The 17034-nt window shown below is 36.7% G+C and overlaps 2 protein-coding genes across 3 annotated transcripts in view; both read right to left on the bottom strand.

Annotated features, from left to right (window-relative positions):
• Nucleotides 1–2064: 2064 nt before the first annotated feature.
• The window catches only part of LINS1 (lines homolog 1), a 35380-nt gene continuing 20410 nt past the window's right edge, over nucleotides 2065–17034 (bottom strand). The window contains exons 2-7 of one of the 2 annotated variants that reach the window (XM_003788633.3): nucleotides 9498–9998; nucleotides 9013–9102; nucleotides 7784–7925; nucleotides 6530–7117; nucleotides 4892–5063; nucleotides 2065–2938 (exon numbers count right to left, since the gene is read on the bottom strand). In XM_003788633.3, the coding sequence (XP_003788681.1) occupies nucleotides 2068–2938; nucleotides 4892–5063; nucleotides 6530–7117; nucleotides 7784–7925; nucleotides 9013–9102; nucleotides 9498–9896 (2262 nt within the window). In that variant the 5' untranslated portion in view covers nucleotides 9897–9998 and the 3' untranslated portion in view covers nucleotides 2065–2067. Of the gene's footprint in view, nucleotides 2939–4891; nucleotides 5064–6529; nucleotides 7118–7783; nucleotides 7926–9012; nucleotides 9103–9497; nucleotides 9999–17034 lie in introns of those variants that run through there. The other variant, XM_023512602.1, reaches the window with a different exon arrangement.
• Nucleotides 11070–11791, bottom strand: LOC100941128 (pyridoxal phosphate phosphatase PHOSPHO2-like). Its single transcript, XM_012804575.1, is given in 2 exon segments — nucleotides 11070–11539; nucleotides 11542–11791. Coding segments are annotated over 2 exon segments (720 nt in total).

Below are 17034 nucleotides of genomic sequence, written 5' to 3'. Positions count from 1 at the left end.
AAAAAAAAAAAAAAAAAAAAGAAACATTTTATTCTTTGGTATTATAAATATATTCATTTTAAAAATAAAATAAAAATATAAAAGAACAAAAACATATTAATAATAAAAGGATTTGTTCTGTAAAATCTGGATTCAGTCAAAAGGCTGCACTTAAGGACCTAGAAAGCCGCATAAGCCTTAAGGTTATGTGACTTTATGGCCTATTGCTCCTTGCCTACTGAAGGCAACTGTAACACATGGTAAGTATTTGTGTATCTAAACATACCTAAAACCAGAAAAGGTATAGTAAAAATATGGTAGTAAAATCTTATGGGCCACTGTAGGATATTTTGTCCATCATTCACCAAACTGTCCTTATGTGGTGCATGGCTGTTTGTACTCAGCTAAAAATAGTACAAAAACAATATAAGAAGTCCAGTCTTCCACTTCAGACCCATCTTCCAAGGCAGCCCTTACGACTTTCTTAAATATTCTTATTTTATAAATACATACATGTAAAAATACATAAATTGGTGAATGTATATTATGCCTGCCCTGCTTCTTTTCCTAAACAATTGGGAGCCCTTTATGTTTACTTGTTTTTTATTGGAGATTTCTTATATCCACAAACATGGATACAACTCATTCTTTTCACAGGCACATAGTATTCTACAGAGTATATAAATTCTGACTTAAACAACTATTTCTGACTTTTCAGTTTTACAATCTGGCATTGAACATATATTCTTCAACTTGCTTTTTAAATTACAAACTGCCTCAATTACCAACAGTATGTTAAGTGTAAACTTTTTAACCTTTTAAAAGTATATATATATTTTTATTTTTTGAGATAGTCTTGCTCTATCATCCTGGCTAGAGTACAGTGGCTTCCTCATAGCTCATGGTAACCTCCAACTCCTGGGCTCAAGTGATCCTCCTGCCTCAACCTCCCAAGTAGCTGGGACTATAGAAATAAATGCACCACCATGCCCGGCTAATTTTTCATTTTTTAGTAGAGATGGGGTCTTGCTCTTGTTCAAGCTAGTCTTAAAACTCATGAGCTCAAGCAATTCTCCCACATTAACCTCCCAGGTTGAACCACAGCACCAGGATGACGTTTGCATTTCTATTTGGTTAACACTAGTGTGTCACTGTTATTTTAATTACCAATCTTCCATTCAGTTCCACTGAACTTTCTATTTCTACCTGAATAAATATTAAACTGTTTAAATTACCATAGCCTTAAGATATATTTTATTGTCTGTAGAGTTAGTCTTCCATATATTTCTCTACAAAAGGATAATTTACAAAAAAAAATTAAGGATATTTGAGATTGCTTTAATGACAGACTTAACAGTACAACACAGTTGCCACTCACATTACATGAACCCAATAAACTTACAAAAAATTAAATTTACTGCTTCCTCTCAAAAAGACAGAATTATTCATATCATAATTTTAAATAGGAAGTTACCTGGTGATTGAAATTTTTTTAAAATGTTCACAAAGTAGACCATATATAATAACCTCAAAAAACCTGCAACAATGTTACTTTTTTTACGTAACACCTTATTCAATCCTTCAGAGTAAATAATAACTGCACTAGGTAAATAATAACTCCATATTCTAAAGGTGAATGTGGCCTTCAGACAAGGAACACTAATGATTACTGGCAGCCACGAGAAGGTAAAAGGAGGCAGGGATGGATTCTTCTCCAGAGCCTTGAGAGCATGATCCTGCTGGCACCTTGGTGTTAGAACTTCTAGACTCCAGAACCAAGACAGAATTTCAGGTGTTTGAAGCAGCCAAATGTGTGATGAATTGTTGCCACAGCCCCAGGAAACTAATATAGTAACCATCCCAAATTTTGGGTAAAGTTGATTTGCCATAAATTTCAAGTGGTATACTACTATATTACAAGACTTCTCATTCAATGTATGTTTTCCAGTCACTAGGCTGCTTTCAAATAAGGCAAAAAGAACTTGATTTAGAAAACTCCTTCGTAGTGATTTTTTTATGCTATTATCTCATCAAGGCAAAATTCATATTAAAGAAAAATAATTCCTAGAAATAATATGCGCCATGGTTTTACAAAGGGCCCCTACTTTTATTACATATTACTTCTACATATTTTAACAATTTCAAAAGTGCAGCTGGATTATATGGGAACAGATTTTTCTTTTGTAAACGGTAAATGGCAACTTGTAGCTCTTTGAAGCATTTTACTGTTCTGTAAGATATTCCCACTTCTGAGACAGTTTTATTTGGGGTCACTTCACAATCAACTGAGAAGGAAGTATTAAATTCATTTGGAACCAGAGACCTTGATTGAGGGTCTAGGCTAAGTTCTTTTTTATCTCTACTTGTCCCAGCTGCATCCTGAGTTTTCTTAATTGCATCTTGGTGTAAAGATGTCTGTTTACTGTTAGCTAAACATTGGTCTGTGGGGTCCACTTCAGAATTATCAGAGCTGTCATAATCTACCAGACTGTGGGAAGCCTGGGGAGAAGACAAACTATGAGCCTGCGTAATGTGGGTCTCTTTTGGGCTCAGTGGTTCAGAAGAAGCATCAGAAGCCCAAGAGTCCCAAGCATAAGTATTTACGTGATTATCAAGAATAGTCGAGCAGTAAGGTGCTGTTTGGTTGGTGCTTCTGTCTTGGACAAGTGAGGAGACACAATTACAGATATTTATGTCATATTTAGATTCAGCGGCATCAAAGTACTTGCAAATAGTAAAAAAATTATTCCAGTCTTTTTGTAGTAATTTTAAGTATCTAACAAAATATTCAAGAAAACAGGTTTCTGATGAAATCAAAAAGTCAAGAAGAACTGTAGAATCAAATCCTACATTTTTTAAGAAGAATAAGAAAATACAGTGAGGATTATAGCCATTTTCATGTGTGTGATGGTTCCACATTTCTTTTTCTTGAGTCAAGCTTTCAGTAACTTCATATTTTCTACAAATGAAGATAATGGAGAACCCAGATTAATGTCTTTTTCAAAAAATATCAGTCTTAACAGATATAATTCATATATCACAAGTTCACCTATCAGATTACTTTTTATATTATTACTTAAGAAAAATTTCAAAACCCAATCCTTTCCCTATAAACTCTAAATAAATTTTACTCCATAAAAGAAAGTCCTCTGACTTTGATAGTTCTAATTTTTGTCTGCCCAATAAAAGTCCATTGTCCTTCTTTCTCCCAACATCTGCATACCTTATTCTTACACGTAACCAATTTCAAGAGGTTAGATGGGGGTTGTTGACAAAACCTCCTTTCTCACCCTCCTCATCAAGGGTAGGCTTGTAACCCAGACTGATCAGAGTACCCCATGCTCCAGGCCACAATAACTGATTCTGATAAGACTCTGTGACTCAAGCAGGCTAATCAGATCTCCCCTGGGACTTCTGCTGGTAGTATAAAAGATTATAATTATAAGACTAACAACATAAGCCTTGAGCTGTTGGCAGACATTCCTGAGAATGAACTGAGAAATAGTTACTGATATGATTTGAATCTCTGTATACACAGTTATATCTGATGCCAACTTGACCCCTTATAATTCCCAACTGTGAGCCAATACATTAACTATTTTGAGTTGGCTTCTATCATTTACAACCAAAAAGTATCAACTAATACAACTATATCTGGAAAAAAATACATACGCCACGAGTACACGCCTCTCTGGATATACTGAACTGAAGTTAAGAAAGTGAGAAATTCACATATAAAGTAAATTTTATTTGAAGGTTTCTATTTCCTGAGGAGTAAGAAGCCAACTTTGAGTATAATTAAGAGACACTTTTACAGGCATGTGTGTTTCTGACTGAATTTGTATATGACTGTTTTTGAACCTAATTCAAATCATATGCAGGAATTTTGTGTTCTTGATTAGAACCTTTTGAAAAGTGGCCCTAAACACTTAAGAGTCTAAAAGCAGCCATTGCCAGCAGTGTCATAATATAAGTAAGTACTGGCACACAGTACTGCACTGCTGATCAGTAGAAATCCTTTTCTCCTGGCCAAGAAAGAAATGGAAAGAAAGCAAATACTTTAGGGTTTTAATAAAGCAGAAGCAGAAATAGTGGAAAAGGTCTTCAGTTATTATTATTAACTTCATAAGCAATTATAAGTATTTGCCACAAGATATTACCCCAAATACAGCTGTTTTAATAAAGCAGAAACAGTCAGTATAAAACATCACCAGTAACATAACTTCATAACCAGTTCGGATATTTGCCTCAAGAAGGCATCACACCAAATTTGACTACATTAAAATGAAAATTCAGAATAGCTCGTTTGGTTATTTATAAGTTTGTACTCACCTTCACAAAGACAAATATTGAAGCTTAATATAGAAAAGCAAGTCTTACGTAGACATGAAAAGAAGTCTTAAATATCAATTAAGATTCAGAGATATACTAACTTACCGGACGCTAAACTAGAACCCATGTTTTCAGATCCCAGGCTCATTCTACTACCCTAGATCTGTCCAGCCAGCTGAATTTTCTTTTATATTTTCCTAATCTTATCTTTTTTTTTTTTTTTTTTTTTAGAGATGGGGTCTTGCTCTGTCCCCTGGGCTGTAGTACAGTGGTATAGTCAGCTCATTGCAACCTTGAATTCCTGGGCTCAAGTGATCCTCCCACCTTAGCCTCCTGAATTGCTGGGATTATAAGACTCTAGGCATGAGCCACAGCCTATAGCATATCTCAAGTTCTCATAGTAAAGCAAATGTAATCTTTTCATGTAAGTCAGGATAAAAAGAAAGAAATCGGAATTTATAAGGAATCCATAGGCTGTTTTCCCCAAACAATGCAAATACTATGCACAGCCCATTTTTAGAAATGTTTTCTCCTTTCCTGACTTGGAGGCAGTTCAACAATAACTTTAAAATATACTAACCTGGTCAATGTTAGGTAGATGCTCACTGATGTTTTGGCAGCCTCCAGCATGTCATCATCTTGTTCTATGAAGACCCTAGACAGCCATTCACATGAATTGTGTAATTGCAGAGAGGGATGGAGGTGAGGCTTTAAGAAGGTCAGTAATTCAGACATGAATCTCTGTAAGTCAACTTCAAAAAATGTACATTTCAAATAGAGGCAACCATTTATGAATACATTAATAATCTCTTGCCTACATATAAATCCATAGTGTTTAAAATACCTTACATGTAAAATGCATTATCATAATTCACACTTTCAAAAAGTCCCTTGAGTTAGGAATTCTCTCTATTTCGCAAATGAGGAAAGTGAGGCTTAGGGGAAAAAAGTGACTTACCTAAGACTACACATTTAAAATGGTCTATTTGGCTCTAAGAGACTGTCTCTGTCTCTTAGAAACAAAAGTTATACAATTTCTTGCTAAAAGCATATAAATAAATGAGCAAACAACAGAGATCACTTCATTGGATGCCGTAACTATTATTAAAGGCAACAATGCAACTAAGCAAAAATAATTTTGCCTTCAATATACCTTTTTTGTTTGTTTAGAGTATACATAGTACTATTATTAAGCAAAAAATCAAAAAGGTTTTAGGGAGTTTTGACTGTAATTTAAAACTAAATTATCTAGCAGATGCCACCTAGTGTTGTAGATTTTAACTGCACAGAATTATAATTAATCCGTAATTTTTAAAGGCCAAATTATATCCAAAGCAATTCAGGGAAATCACTGCTCACAATCCATACTTTTCATTGGCTCTGTGTGCCACTTATTTAGAGATGTTCACTAGTCATTTTTCTTAAGTAAAGTGGAGAACATGTCTTCTCCAACACCAAAAATGAAAATCATACTTTATTTGGCTTTCTTGGAATTCTTTGCAACAATTTCTTTGTCAATATAAATTCTCATACATTACTTTCAATTTAATTTCTAATTATCAAGAGTCTACACTAGTAGGACTATTAATTTTATGAAGGATAATTAATATAAATACTCCAGCTGTTTGAAAAATGAATTGATTTTTCTTACTTACTTTGAGATGACTCAAGGGAAACTTTTTCCCCAAACCTAAATCATTTATCATGCTTTACAAATTCAGTCCACAAAAAGCTAAGATGTTTCTTAAGGTAATCCCAATTCTCTCTTTTTTGAAACTTTTTTTTTTTTTTTTTTGAGACAGAGTCTCAAGCTGTCACCCTTGGTAGAGAGTGCAGTGGCATCACAGCTCACAGCCACCTCAAACTTCTGGGCTTAAGCGATTCTCTTGCTTCAGCCTCCCAAGTAGGTGGGACTTACAGGCACCTGCCACAACGCCGGCTGTTTTGTTGTTGTTGTTGTAGTTGTCCTGTTGTTTAGCTGGCCCAGGAGGGCTCAAACCCGCCAATCCTTGGTGTATGTGGCTGGCACCCTACTCAATGAGCTATGGGCACCGCCCAATTCTCTCTTTTTTGGAAGAAAATTTAATAAATTAGAACTAGGATAACATATAGCTTTAATTAGCAGATTTTCTACTAGCCCTGAGATTTGGTAATTATGAATTATTGTACTTAAGTAAATAGTTATTACTTTGCATACAAAGGGAGTTTGGAGAATTACCTTTCATTTCATTTGCTGAAGAACAATTTTGAAACTTGATTTCTAAGGATTTCATTATCACTAAGCTCACTGCTCTAAGGATCACATGATCTGGACCAGCGATATATTCACATCCAGGCTGAACTTCATCACCTCCGAAGAAGGAAAGTTTTCCATGAATAGACAATGTTCTTAACAATCCCAAATTCACAGCTTGCAAAACAGCATTGGCTAAAGTTAACATGTCCACCTCTAAATGACAGTCTGGCATCAAGGCTGGCACAGAGCCACGAAAGAGGTCTTCACCCACTTTATGGAGAAGGCACTTTTTGATAAACATGATGACTTTCCTTTTGACAAAAGCCTGAACAGGCCAGGTAATAACTTCTAGCACACAAGATGGTTTCAAAAATAAAATCCTCTGGCAAGTGAAATGTAACTTCAGGTAGATTCTGGAGGCCACAAGAAGCTCAAGCAATTCCAGAAAACATATCAAGCTGTTTATTATTTTAGAAGTATCATGGCAGTTTTCAAAATGCTGAGAAAATAAGGAATTGTAAAATACTTCAAAAACAACGTCAAAAGGAGTCAGGAACTGCTTAAGAATTTCTGCAATTATAAAAATAGTAATTATAAATAACAGGAAAAACAAAGTCTTCTTAAACCACAATTTTACAATCCAATTGTTATAAATCTCACTATAAAGAGATGAAAAAAAATTGTTTACCTCTGACAGTAACAAATGAGGATACAGAGATTAACTGCTAATAATCCCAGTTAAATTCATTTTATAAATATCAACAGAAAAAAGCTATTTTTTTTCCTTTTTCTGTTTTTCTTTTATTAATGAATTTTTTTTTTTTTTTTTTGAGACAATCTCAGGCTGTCATGCTGGGTAGAGTACTGTGGCGTCATAGTTCACAGCAACCTCCAACTCTTGGGCTCAAGTGATTCTCTTGCCTCAGTTTTTCTTTTCTTTCTTCTTTTTTTTTTTTAGTAGACATTTTTTGCTCAGACTGGTCTCGAACCCGTGAGCTCAAGCAATTCACCAGCTTCAGCCTCTCAGAGTGCTAGGATTATAGGCATGAGCCACTGTGCCTGTGGCCTGCTTTTCTTTTATAAAAGATCATCCTCAACAAGAAAATATGGAGAAAGAATTAGTTTTTTACACTTTAAGAATGACCAAATGTTTTAAAGTAAGTTTTGTTCTTTGTTATACACATAATGATCCTGGGAGTGAGAAGACAACAGTTTATGGGTCAAGGTAATCTGTACCTGCTTTTTGTGAACATGTATCTTTAAAGATTTCTTTTATTACAGCTGTGGAAGTCCAGAGGCAGTATATTATTTTATCACTCTCAGAGTGTTCAGAAAGACTTTTTTGGCAAAAAGTAATCCAGGAATTACTTAATGTCATCTACAAGAAAAAAAATAAAAAATGTAGTTATAATACAATCTTTTCAATTGTAATTTATAATTACAAATTAGCTTATTATACACACTGTAACTACATACAACATTGTTTACTCACCTGCCAAAAAAAGTATAATGTGTGCTAAAACAGGGAGGAATAGAGATATTCTAACATTCTTTATGTCAAGAAATCCAGTATGCTATAGAAATAAAAGATCAAAAAGCAACAAAAAAAAAAAAAATTAGCACTGTTACCTCTGTGAATTGATGTGTACTTTTAACTTTGTTCTTTACATTTTGTTCCAGATTCCAAATTTTCTATAAATATCACTTTTTATATTCAGAAAAAGTTATTTTAAGAAATGTGATTGTAGCTGAAGAGTCAGCAGATGCCTAGATCTGTTTATTAACTAATTCAGAAATAGAAAAACCTGGTTCTGAATTTGTCTGCATTGTTTTTCATTATGCTGAAGATCATTCTCAAAGTTTATGTTAAACCTGTGCTAATGAGCTTGTTCTCAAGTAGAAGTTTCTAAACCTTTCCTGGGAGAAAGAGGTCTACCTAGTCCTTGGAGAATCTGAAAAGTAATCTACTCTTTGATATGACACCCACCTCTCAGGTTAAAAATCTGATTATGATTTTCAATATATTAAAAACTAATATTAAGTTTTTGTAGATTTACATGTTATTAATGAGCAAACATTTTATTAATACAAATATTTGAAGGGTAAAATCCAATGACAAAGAGTAATTCTTTTTTTTTTTTTTGAGACGGAGCCTCAAGCTGTCCCCCTGGGTAGAGTGCCATGGCTTCACAGCTCACAGCAACCTCCAACTCCTGGGCTCAAGCGAGTCTCCTGCCTCCGCCTCCCAAGTAGCTGGGACCACAGGCACCCGCCACAACGCCCGGCTATTTTTTGGTTGCAGCCGTCATTATTGTTTGGCGGGTCCGGGCTGGGGATTCGAACTTGCCACCTTAGGTGTACGTGGCTGGCGCCTTAGCAGGTTGAGCTATAGGCGCCAAGCCACAAAGAGCAATTCTAAAGAAACTATAAGAGAAATAATAACATGATTTGATTACTTTTCTTACCTTTTCTCTCAATTGGAAATACAGAAGTAATGTGAGGCACTTTGCAGCCATGTGAGATAATAATTTATCCAAACTCTGAAACAGAGAAATCTACAGAAAAACAAATACATTTAATCATTACACTGCAAGTTTTTATTTTTATTTTATTTTTAAGACAAAGTCTCGATTTTGTTGCCCTTAGCAGTGTGCTATGGCATCATGGCTCACAGCAACCTCAAACTCTTGGGCTCAAGTGATCCTCCTGCCTCAGCCTCTGGAGTAGCTGGGACTACAGGTGCCTACAACAAAGCTGGCTATTTTTAGAGATGGGGTCTCACTTCAGGCTGGTCGTGAACTAATGAGCTTAGTCGATCCACCCGCCTTGACTTCCCAGAGTGCTAGGACTACAGGCATGAGCCACTGTGCCCAGCCTTATGCTGAATGTTTTTAAAACTTTTATTTTAAATATCTGGATCTTTTAAATAAAAAAACAACAAATTACTTACTAATTTAGCATCCACTTCAGCTGATTCTAAAAGAATTGTAATTATATTTCTGTATTTCTCCTTTGCATGGAACTCAGTTTCAACAGACAATATCCTGGTTATCATGATGTCCATCACTGTTAACTGAAGAAGGCTCACTTCTATGGCACCCCTCATCTGAGAGGCGCTCTGCGAACACACAGGTACTACACTAATGGGAGCCACCTTGACAGAGGATGGCTGATGCTTTCCCTGGAGGCCAAAGGTGTTTGTCCATTTTAAGGAGGTGGTTGTAGAGCTCTCTTGATCTGAAAATGCTGGGTTGAGATAAAAGGTGTAATGATGGCTGTCATTTTCAAGTGTGGCTCCACGAAGTACCTTCTTGTATAATTGTTCTAAAACTTCATAGAAAGTTTTCATTTTGATTTCCAAAATGTATCTTTAAGTAGATTGACAACTCCAAGTCATAAATATTAAATCTTAGAAATGCAATGGATCTCCAAGACGTTTCTTCAGTGAAACCTAGAACAGGAAAAGTAATGTAAAAATTCTTACGTGCTATACTTATTACAAGAGGAAAGCAACTGTTTCCACTTAATAACTATCTCTCAAGTTAAAGGAAGTGCTGACTGCTTAATTTCTAGAACAGAAAATTATAATAAGAACATTATTTTAAGACTGTAACAATGAAATGTAAACCTTCCGTATAGATTTAAGAGCACAATAGTATTTTTAGTTTTATCACAGCAGAAACCTGAGCTTTCCTCTAACATTTTTCAACAGGTTATCAGGGTTTCTCAAGCTGGGCACTGTTAACATTTGGAGCCAGGTAACTCCATAGCCGGTACTCTCTGGGTATTGCAGCATGTTTAGCAGCATTCCTGACCTCTACACCCTGCAGGGATCCTCAAACTTTTTTTTAATTTCTTCCCCATCCTTCCTTGTTGTTTACAAGTGGGGTGTTATAATTAAGTCAGGCCAATGATGTTTAAAAAAGGAAGTGTGACTTTTGGGAAATTTCCTTAGACAGAGGGATGTAACCTTCTCGTTGCCTTCCTTGCTGGCCAGAATGCTGCTGTGAGGCTGGGCCTTGAGAATAAACTTGTATTATGGGTTAGAAGCCAAGAGTTAAGGTTGGCAGAGCAACACAGCAGCCATTAAATACCCTCTGGAATTCTTTTAAGTAAGAGAGAAAAACTGCCTTTTTCCTTATTTCTTTTTTTAAGAGGCAAGTCTCACTCTGTTGCCCTAGGCTAGAATGCTGTGGCCCCAGAGCTCATAGCAACCTCAAACTCCTGGGCTCAAGCTATTCTCTTGCCTCAGCCTCCCCGAGTAGCTGGGACCACAGGCATGCACCACCACATCTGGCTAGTTTTTCTGTTTTTAGTAGAGACCTGGTCTCACTCTTGCTCAGTCTTAAACTCCTGATCTTGAACAATCCCCCAGTTCTGCCTCCCAGAGTGCTAGGATTATAGGTGTGAACCACTGTACGAGGCCCCAAAATTGCCTTTTTCAAAGCTGCTGGTATTTGGGGTTTTAGTTTTATGCTGCTGAATGTAATTTTAACTGATACACATTTCAGCTGTTGGCATGTTACTCCTTTATAAGAAATTGTAAATGGGAAATTATTTCAACACCTGAGGACCACACCACAATAGAATATTCCATAGGCTCAAGATTTTGAGACGTTCTGGTGTGAGTTTTCTGTAAGGCATATCCTTTCCGTGGCATGGCAACATCATTCTTCTTTAAAAAGGTTATTGGACAAACATCATTTTTACCATCACCTATATAAACAATTTGTGTATAATTGATTACCTGTTGTGACTGTTTACCTACAAATTCTGCCAAAGCTACATTTTTGCAAAGATTCTTTGGGCATCTGTTGCAAGAATGAGCATGATAATTTTCCACAGTGAGGTGACCTTTGCTATCAAAAGCTGCTGGGTTTGTAAGCACTTTATCGAACACATCATGAAAATTAGCAGCTTCTAAAACCCAATCTATGAAGACTGAATTTGAATCTGAAATAATAATACAGTCAAATTTATCCTTATTCTTATAAAGTTGAAAAGTTCCACCATTCCTGGAGTAAAAGGCACTGATGTCACTGCTCTTTTCATTTCATCTTCTCTTACACCTTTATCTCCCAAATACTTAACTACTCTGCCCATAAATTCTGTCCTCAGTCCTTTTTGATAAGAATTCTGTAGTTCAATAGGAAGCTTTTTGCCTGGAGCACACTGTACAATCCACGTGTCACTACTGTCATCTATGATTGTATTGTCAAAGTCAAAAACCAGCAAAATTTTCATGGTTGCAGATTTGGGTTACCCTGGCTGATTTTTTCTGTTTTTGGTAAATACACGGTCTCACTCTTGCTCAGGCTGGTCTCAAATTCTCCATCTCAAGTGATCCTCCTGCCTCAGCCTCCTGCAGTGCTAGGATTACAGGAGTGAACCACCAAGCCAGACTGGGATTATTCCAACTTTGTACTTCCAAGACAATTAATCTTACTTCAGCATAGGGCTTAGGTCATGATAATCCTCAGTTTTAAACACCAGCCAGTTGCTTTTAAACATTATTTCTAGTCTATAAACACGGAGCAAGGTCTTCTGGTTTGGAGCACAAGAATAGAAACTTCTTAACTCCTGCCGGGTCCTCCCCGAAGGTAGGCGTCTGGATCTAGTTGGGGGTCGTTCCCCGTGAGGCGTGGAGCAGGTGGGTATGGGAGTAGCAGGCAGGCCTGTGCCCCAAAGGGCTCCTCACGAACCCACACCCGGCATCGGCAGCTGCCCTGGCGTCTGTGTAGCTCCCGCCAACTTTGTCCCTCCGCCTCAGCCCCGCGCCTGCCGAGCCCGCCGTCCCACTCACACATCAAGATCCCAGCGCAGGTGCAGCCTCGGTCCCTCAAACTTTTTAAACAGGGGGCCAGTTCACGGTCCCTCAGAACGTTGGAGGGCCGGACTGCGGGCCCCGGGATGAGTCAGCTGCTAAGCAGGACAGGCAGTGGTGGCAAAAACACCCAGTGGGCCAGATAAATGTCCTAGGCGGGCTGCATGTGGCCTGTGGGCCGTATTTTGAGGACGCCTGTGAGGCCCAAAGCACTCCCTACCTCACGTCACATGTTGATAACCAAAAATGTCTACAGATACTGTCAAATATGTCCTGGGCGACAAAGTTGAGAACCCCTGGGCTAACTTAAAATTCATTAACCTTCACTTCTCACTTACAGATGAAATCCTAAAGTTAAATTGCAATATGGTCAAAGTATACTATGGCTATGACTGATTAGATTGTACTTAAAATTATATGATAACGTTGTCACCTGTAATATTAAATAAAAACAAACAAACAAAAAAAGCCTTCCTAAGAAAAACACAAGTTGTTAAGCAAAAGCAATCACCAGACCTGTGCAACTATACTTGTAGCTGGATATAAATTTAGACATTTGTGGTTGTCCTGGATGCTTCTCTTATTTATGGTGAAGACCCAAGAGTGGGACAAAGGGAAAGGACATTTAGGGTCAGACTTGGCTTTTAAAGAAGAGAATATGGGTAATCACTGGATGGATCCTATCAGAGGAAGCATTAGTTACTATAGAGGGAGCACAACAAGGAAGTTTCAGACTGGCATAAGCAAAAAAGATCACTGAACAGCCTTTCAATTCAACACTGAAGCCTCTGGGAATTATTGACCCTGAGAAGAAGGGAGGCTTTGCTCCTTTCATTGCCTTTTACACCTCTAAATTGTAGATAACATCTAATTGTAGATGAAAATGCAAATAATTCTTGTCCGTAGATAGCAGAATTATCTGGTAGAGGCCCCCCCACCTCGCCAGTGGAGAAAGCCAGTTATGCTTCCATTCTAACATTCTTCCCCTCTATTAAGAACCATGGTTTTCCTATTGCTGCTTTAAATGGGTTGTGCCTTGCTCCTTATTAATTACTGCACTAAATAAAATCTTAGACACATGATTATTTTAGATTGGTCATGATTTTATCCTCTTGAAATGTACCCTATAACAAACCCCACAAATTTGACCTCTTTATCCCAATCAATTTATAAATCCCCTTTCTTTCTCACAGGAAAAGACTTCAGAGGGCTGCCACTCACATTGGGTCTCACTTCTACAATATGGCCCAATAACTTAGCCTTGGTCTTTAACCTTTGACTTCTTCCCTTTATTTAGGTTCTGAGGATTTCAACTGTTAAATATTCCATAAGATGAAGCTGCTCTGTTTTAGTCCTTTAGTAGAAAAATAAATATTAAAAACTTATAGATTTTAAAGTTATGAATGAAACTTTTGATAAGTTTAACCTAAACTTTATTTTCAAACTGCATCCCACTTGATTTGTTAACATGAATACTGGTAACCTTGTTCCATCTGACAGTGTTACACTTGAACTGAGCCCTGTGATCCCAGAAAGCAGGGATGCTTAAGAAGCAGCACATCCTTTTTTATTCCAAGAAAGGACTAACCAGAAAGAACAAACTCACTATCCATAATTCCCAGCTATATCTACTTTCACTCCTCCTCAATGACTTCCTTGTTTTATAAAACTACCTTTTATCTCTCTTTGAGAAGTCTTTTATTAGTGAACATTCTCCCTGTGACAACAGCCTCAATAAAATCATCTCCTTAACTGTATGCTATATTTTTTATCTGTCACACATCAGAAAGTAGTCTCCTTGTTCTACTTTAGTCAACTTCAGTCTAATTCCATTGTACTTATTTTACTTGATATTTTAGTGATAATATTTTTCCTCAAAAAACTGCTGACACATTAAAATGGAATATTTTAGTGTATCATATACTCAACTATTACTAAAAATGTCAGCAGCAACAACAAAAAAAGTCAGCAAGAAAGGAAATTATTTTTATTTCAACGCTATAGCAATAAAAATGCTTCCAATAATATTCCAATGGGTCATTAAGTCCTTACATTTTATCACAAATGAAATTGCTATTTGACCATTTTCAACCTACAAAAAGGGCAATTTCAACATGTTTTCAATCATTTCAGCACACCAACGAAAGTGAATGCCAGTATAACTATTTCTGGGTGTGGGACCAGATTCTTTGATAAGAGTGATGATAAAAAATTAAGACTGAAAGGTCATAAAGTTTAAGTTAACAAATACAGATTCAAAATGACCCTTTAGAGATAGAGAAAAAAAAAAAAGAACTGTGGTCATGAATGGAAGAAACAGACTCAGTTTTTCTAGCTATACTCTTCTAAGGCACTTGATACCAGATGTGTGGGAATTTCTTTCCACCAGCAAGCAAGTAATGAATTCTGTATGGGACACCAGTTAGATGTCCTCCAATTCAACATTATCTACCTGGAGATAGCATCAGATCATAGATTAAGAACTCAATCCCATAAGACTGAGACCCATTTTCACATTCATTGCAAACCCTGAGGTTTCTTTCTTTTTTTTTTTTTTTTAACTTGTGCTTCTGGCTATAAAATAAGGTTCCCATAATCCCCTTCTTAGGTTTGACTAATTTGCTAGAGTGGCTGACAGAAATCAAGGAAAAAAAAAAAAAAAGAAAAGAAATCAGGGAAACACATTTACTGGTTTATTACAAAAGATATTGCAAAGAATATCCAGAAAGAGATACAGGGAAGAGGTGAGGGGCTTCTCTGACCTCTCTCCAGGAACTTCCACAGGCTTAGCTATCAGCAAACTGTTTAAACCCTGTCTTTCTGGCTTTTTATGGAAGTTTCATTCTTCAGCATGACTGATTAAATCACTGGCCATTGGGATCAACTCAGCCTCCAGTTCTTCTCCCTTCCATGGAGCTGGGGGCTCCCTGAGGGGATGGGACTGAAAATTCTAACCCTCGGAACACAGGGCTGGCTCCCCTGGCAGCCAGGCCTTCATCCAGTGGCCACTCTGGCTGTCCAAAAATTGCCTCATTAACAAAAGCTCAGGTGTGTGAACAGGGTGTGTTATAAATAAGAAGACTGTCTTTTAGTTTTAACATTCTGAAGCTGTTCTGGAGCTGGTTCAGGAACCCAGGAAAGGCCAAATACATTAATAAAAGATATTCCTACTCTACTAATTCAGGAAATAACAGGCTTATAGGTGCTGAAAGCCTGGACTCTAGAATGGAAATCAAAATAGTATATACACTACAGTATCACAGGCCATAACTCTCTAGGGGCCAGGCAACCAACAAATGAATGAAGACAACAGGAGCTAGGCTGTTTCTATAGTTGATCAAGTATAAACTTCTCTTAATTATTTAATTATACTGCTTTTTAAAATAAATGGCTATGCCTGCCTTGGTGAGAATAGATTAAAAACTGCATTTTGTGTTTGTTTGTTTTAAAAAGCAATTGTGGTATTAAAGGAAAGGACAAATCCTACCTGCCTAGAGGAAGGTATTCTCTTTGGATTCCAGGCTTCTAAGAGACAAGTGTTTGTGGAAAGGAAACAAATAATTGGAGAGAACTAATCAGGTTAAGTGTAGGAGCTACTTCTCTTAAGTATTCAGAAAAAGCCTCTTGCAGAGAAGTGTGAACTTCCACACCAGGTGGCGGAAGGGGTACCCATTACACATAAAAGTTACCTGAAGCCTCTTTTAAGTAAGTACTATAAACTATTTGAATTTTGCATCCTACGCCTAGAAGCATGTGCATCTTAATACAAAAATGATGTTTCCCATCTATTTCACATAAAATTGATGTGTCAGGACTAACAATTGCTAAATTTCATTGAATGCCTACTATATACCAGAAACTGCTCTAAGTGAGCTTCACAACTTTAGAGGCTGATATTTAATTATAACACCCATTTTATAGATAAGGCATGGAGAGGTTACATTACAAAGGTGGTTAAGTGGCAGAGTTAGGATTTGAAGCCAGAAAGTCTAATTTCAAAGTCCATGCCCTTCACCATTCTGAGGCATTTTAAGTTTCCTTTCATGATCCAAAAGCTCAGGACAATGGCTGAATAGAGAATCTCAAGTATAGTAACTAGTAACTCACACAGCCTCATCTTTGACACCATAAAAGAGAGTACTAGTCCTCTGAATCATTTTCACATGCTGCACAAAATCTAAAATCAAGGTCAATCACTATGCAAATTTCCCAATGCAAACCATTCAAAAGATACTCAGCAACTAAAGGTTGAAATGTAAATCAGAATACCCACTTGATTGAATTTTTGTATTAAATTATAGCCAGAATCTGAGGGGGCAGGGATTATTTTTAATCCATGAATGCTTAAGTATCTGATATAAATTGGTGCAGTATTTGCATATAACCTATGCACATCCTTCTGTATACTTTAAATCATCTCTAGATTACGTATACTTAGCATAATGTAAATGCTATGTAAACAGCTGTTACATTTTTTAAATTGTGTACAATTTATTATTGCACTGTTATTTTTTTATTAAATCATAGCTGTGTACATTAATGCAATCATGGGGTACAATGTGCTGGTCTTATATACAATTTGAAATATTTTCATCAAACTGGTTAACATAGCCTTCACGGCATTTTCTTAGTTATTGTGTTAAGACATTTATATTCTACACTG

This window comes from Otolemur garnettii, unplaced genomic scaffold, assembly GCF_000181295.1.
Source record: "Otolemur garnettii isolate 467f Iridium unplaced genomic scaffold, OtoGar3 scaffold00029, whole genome shotgun sequence".
NCBI classification, from domain to species: domain Eukaryota; kingdom Metazoa; phylum Chordata; class Mammalia; order Primates; family Galagidae; genus Otolemur; species Otolemur garnettii.
Note: the sequence above shows the minus strand (reverse complement) of the source record. Positions and strands in the feature narration are given on the sequence as shown.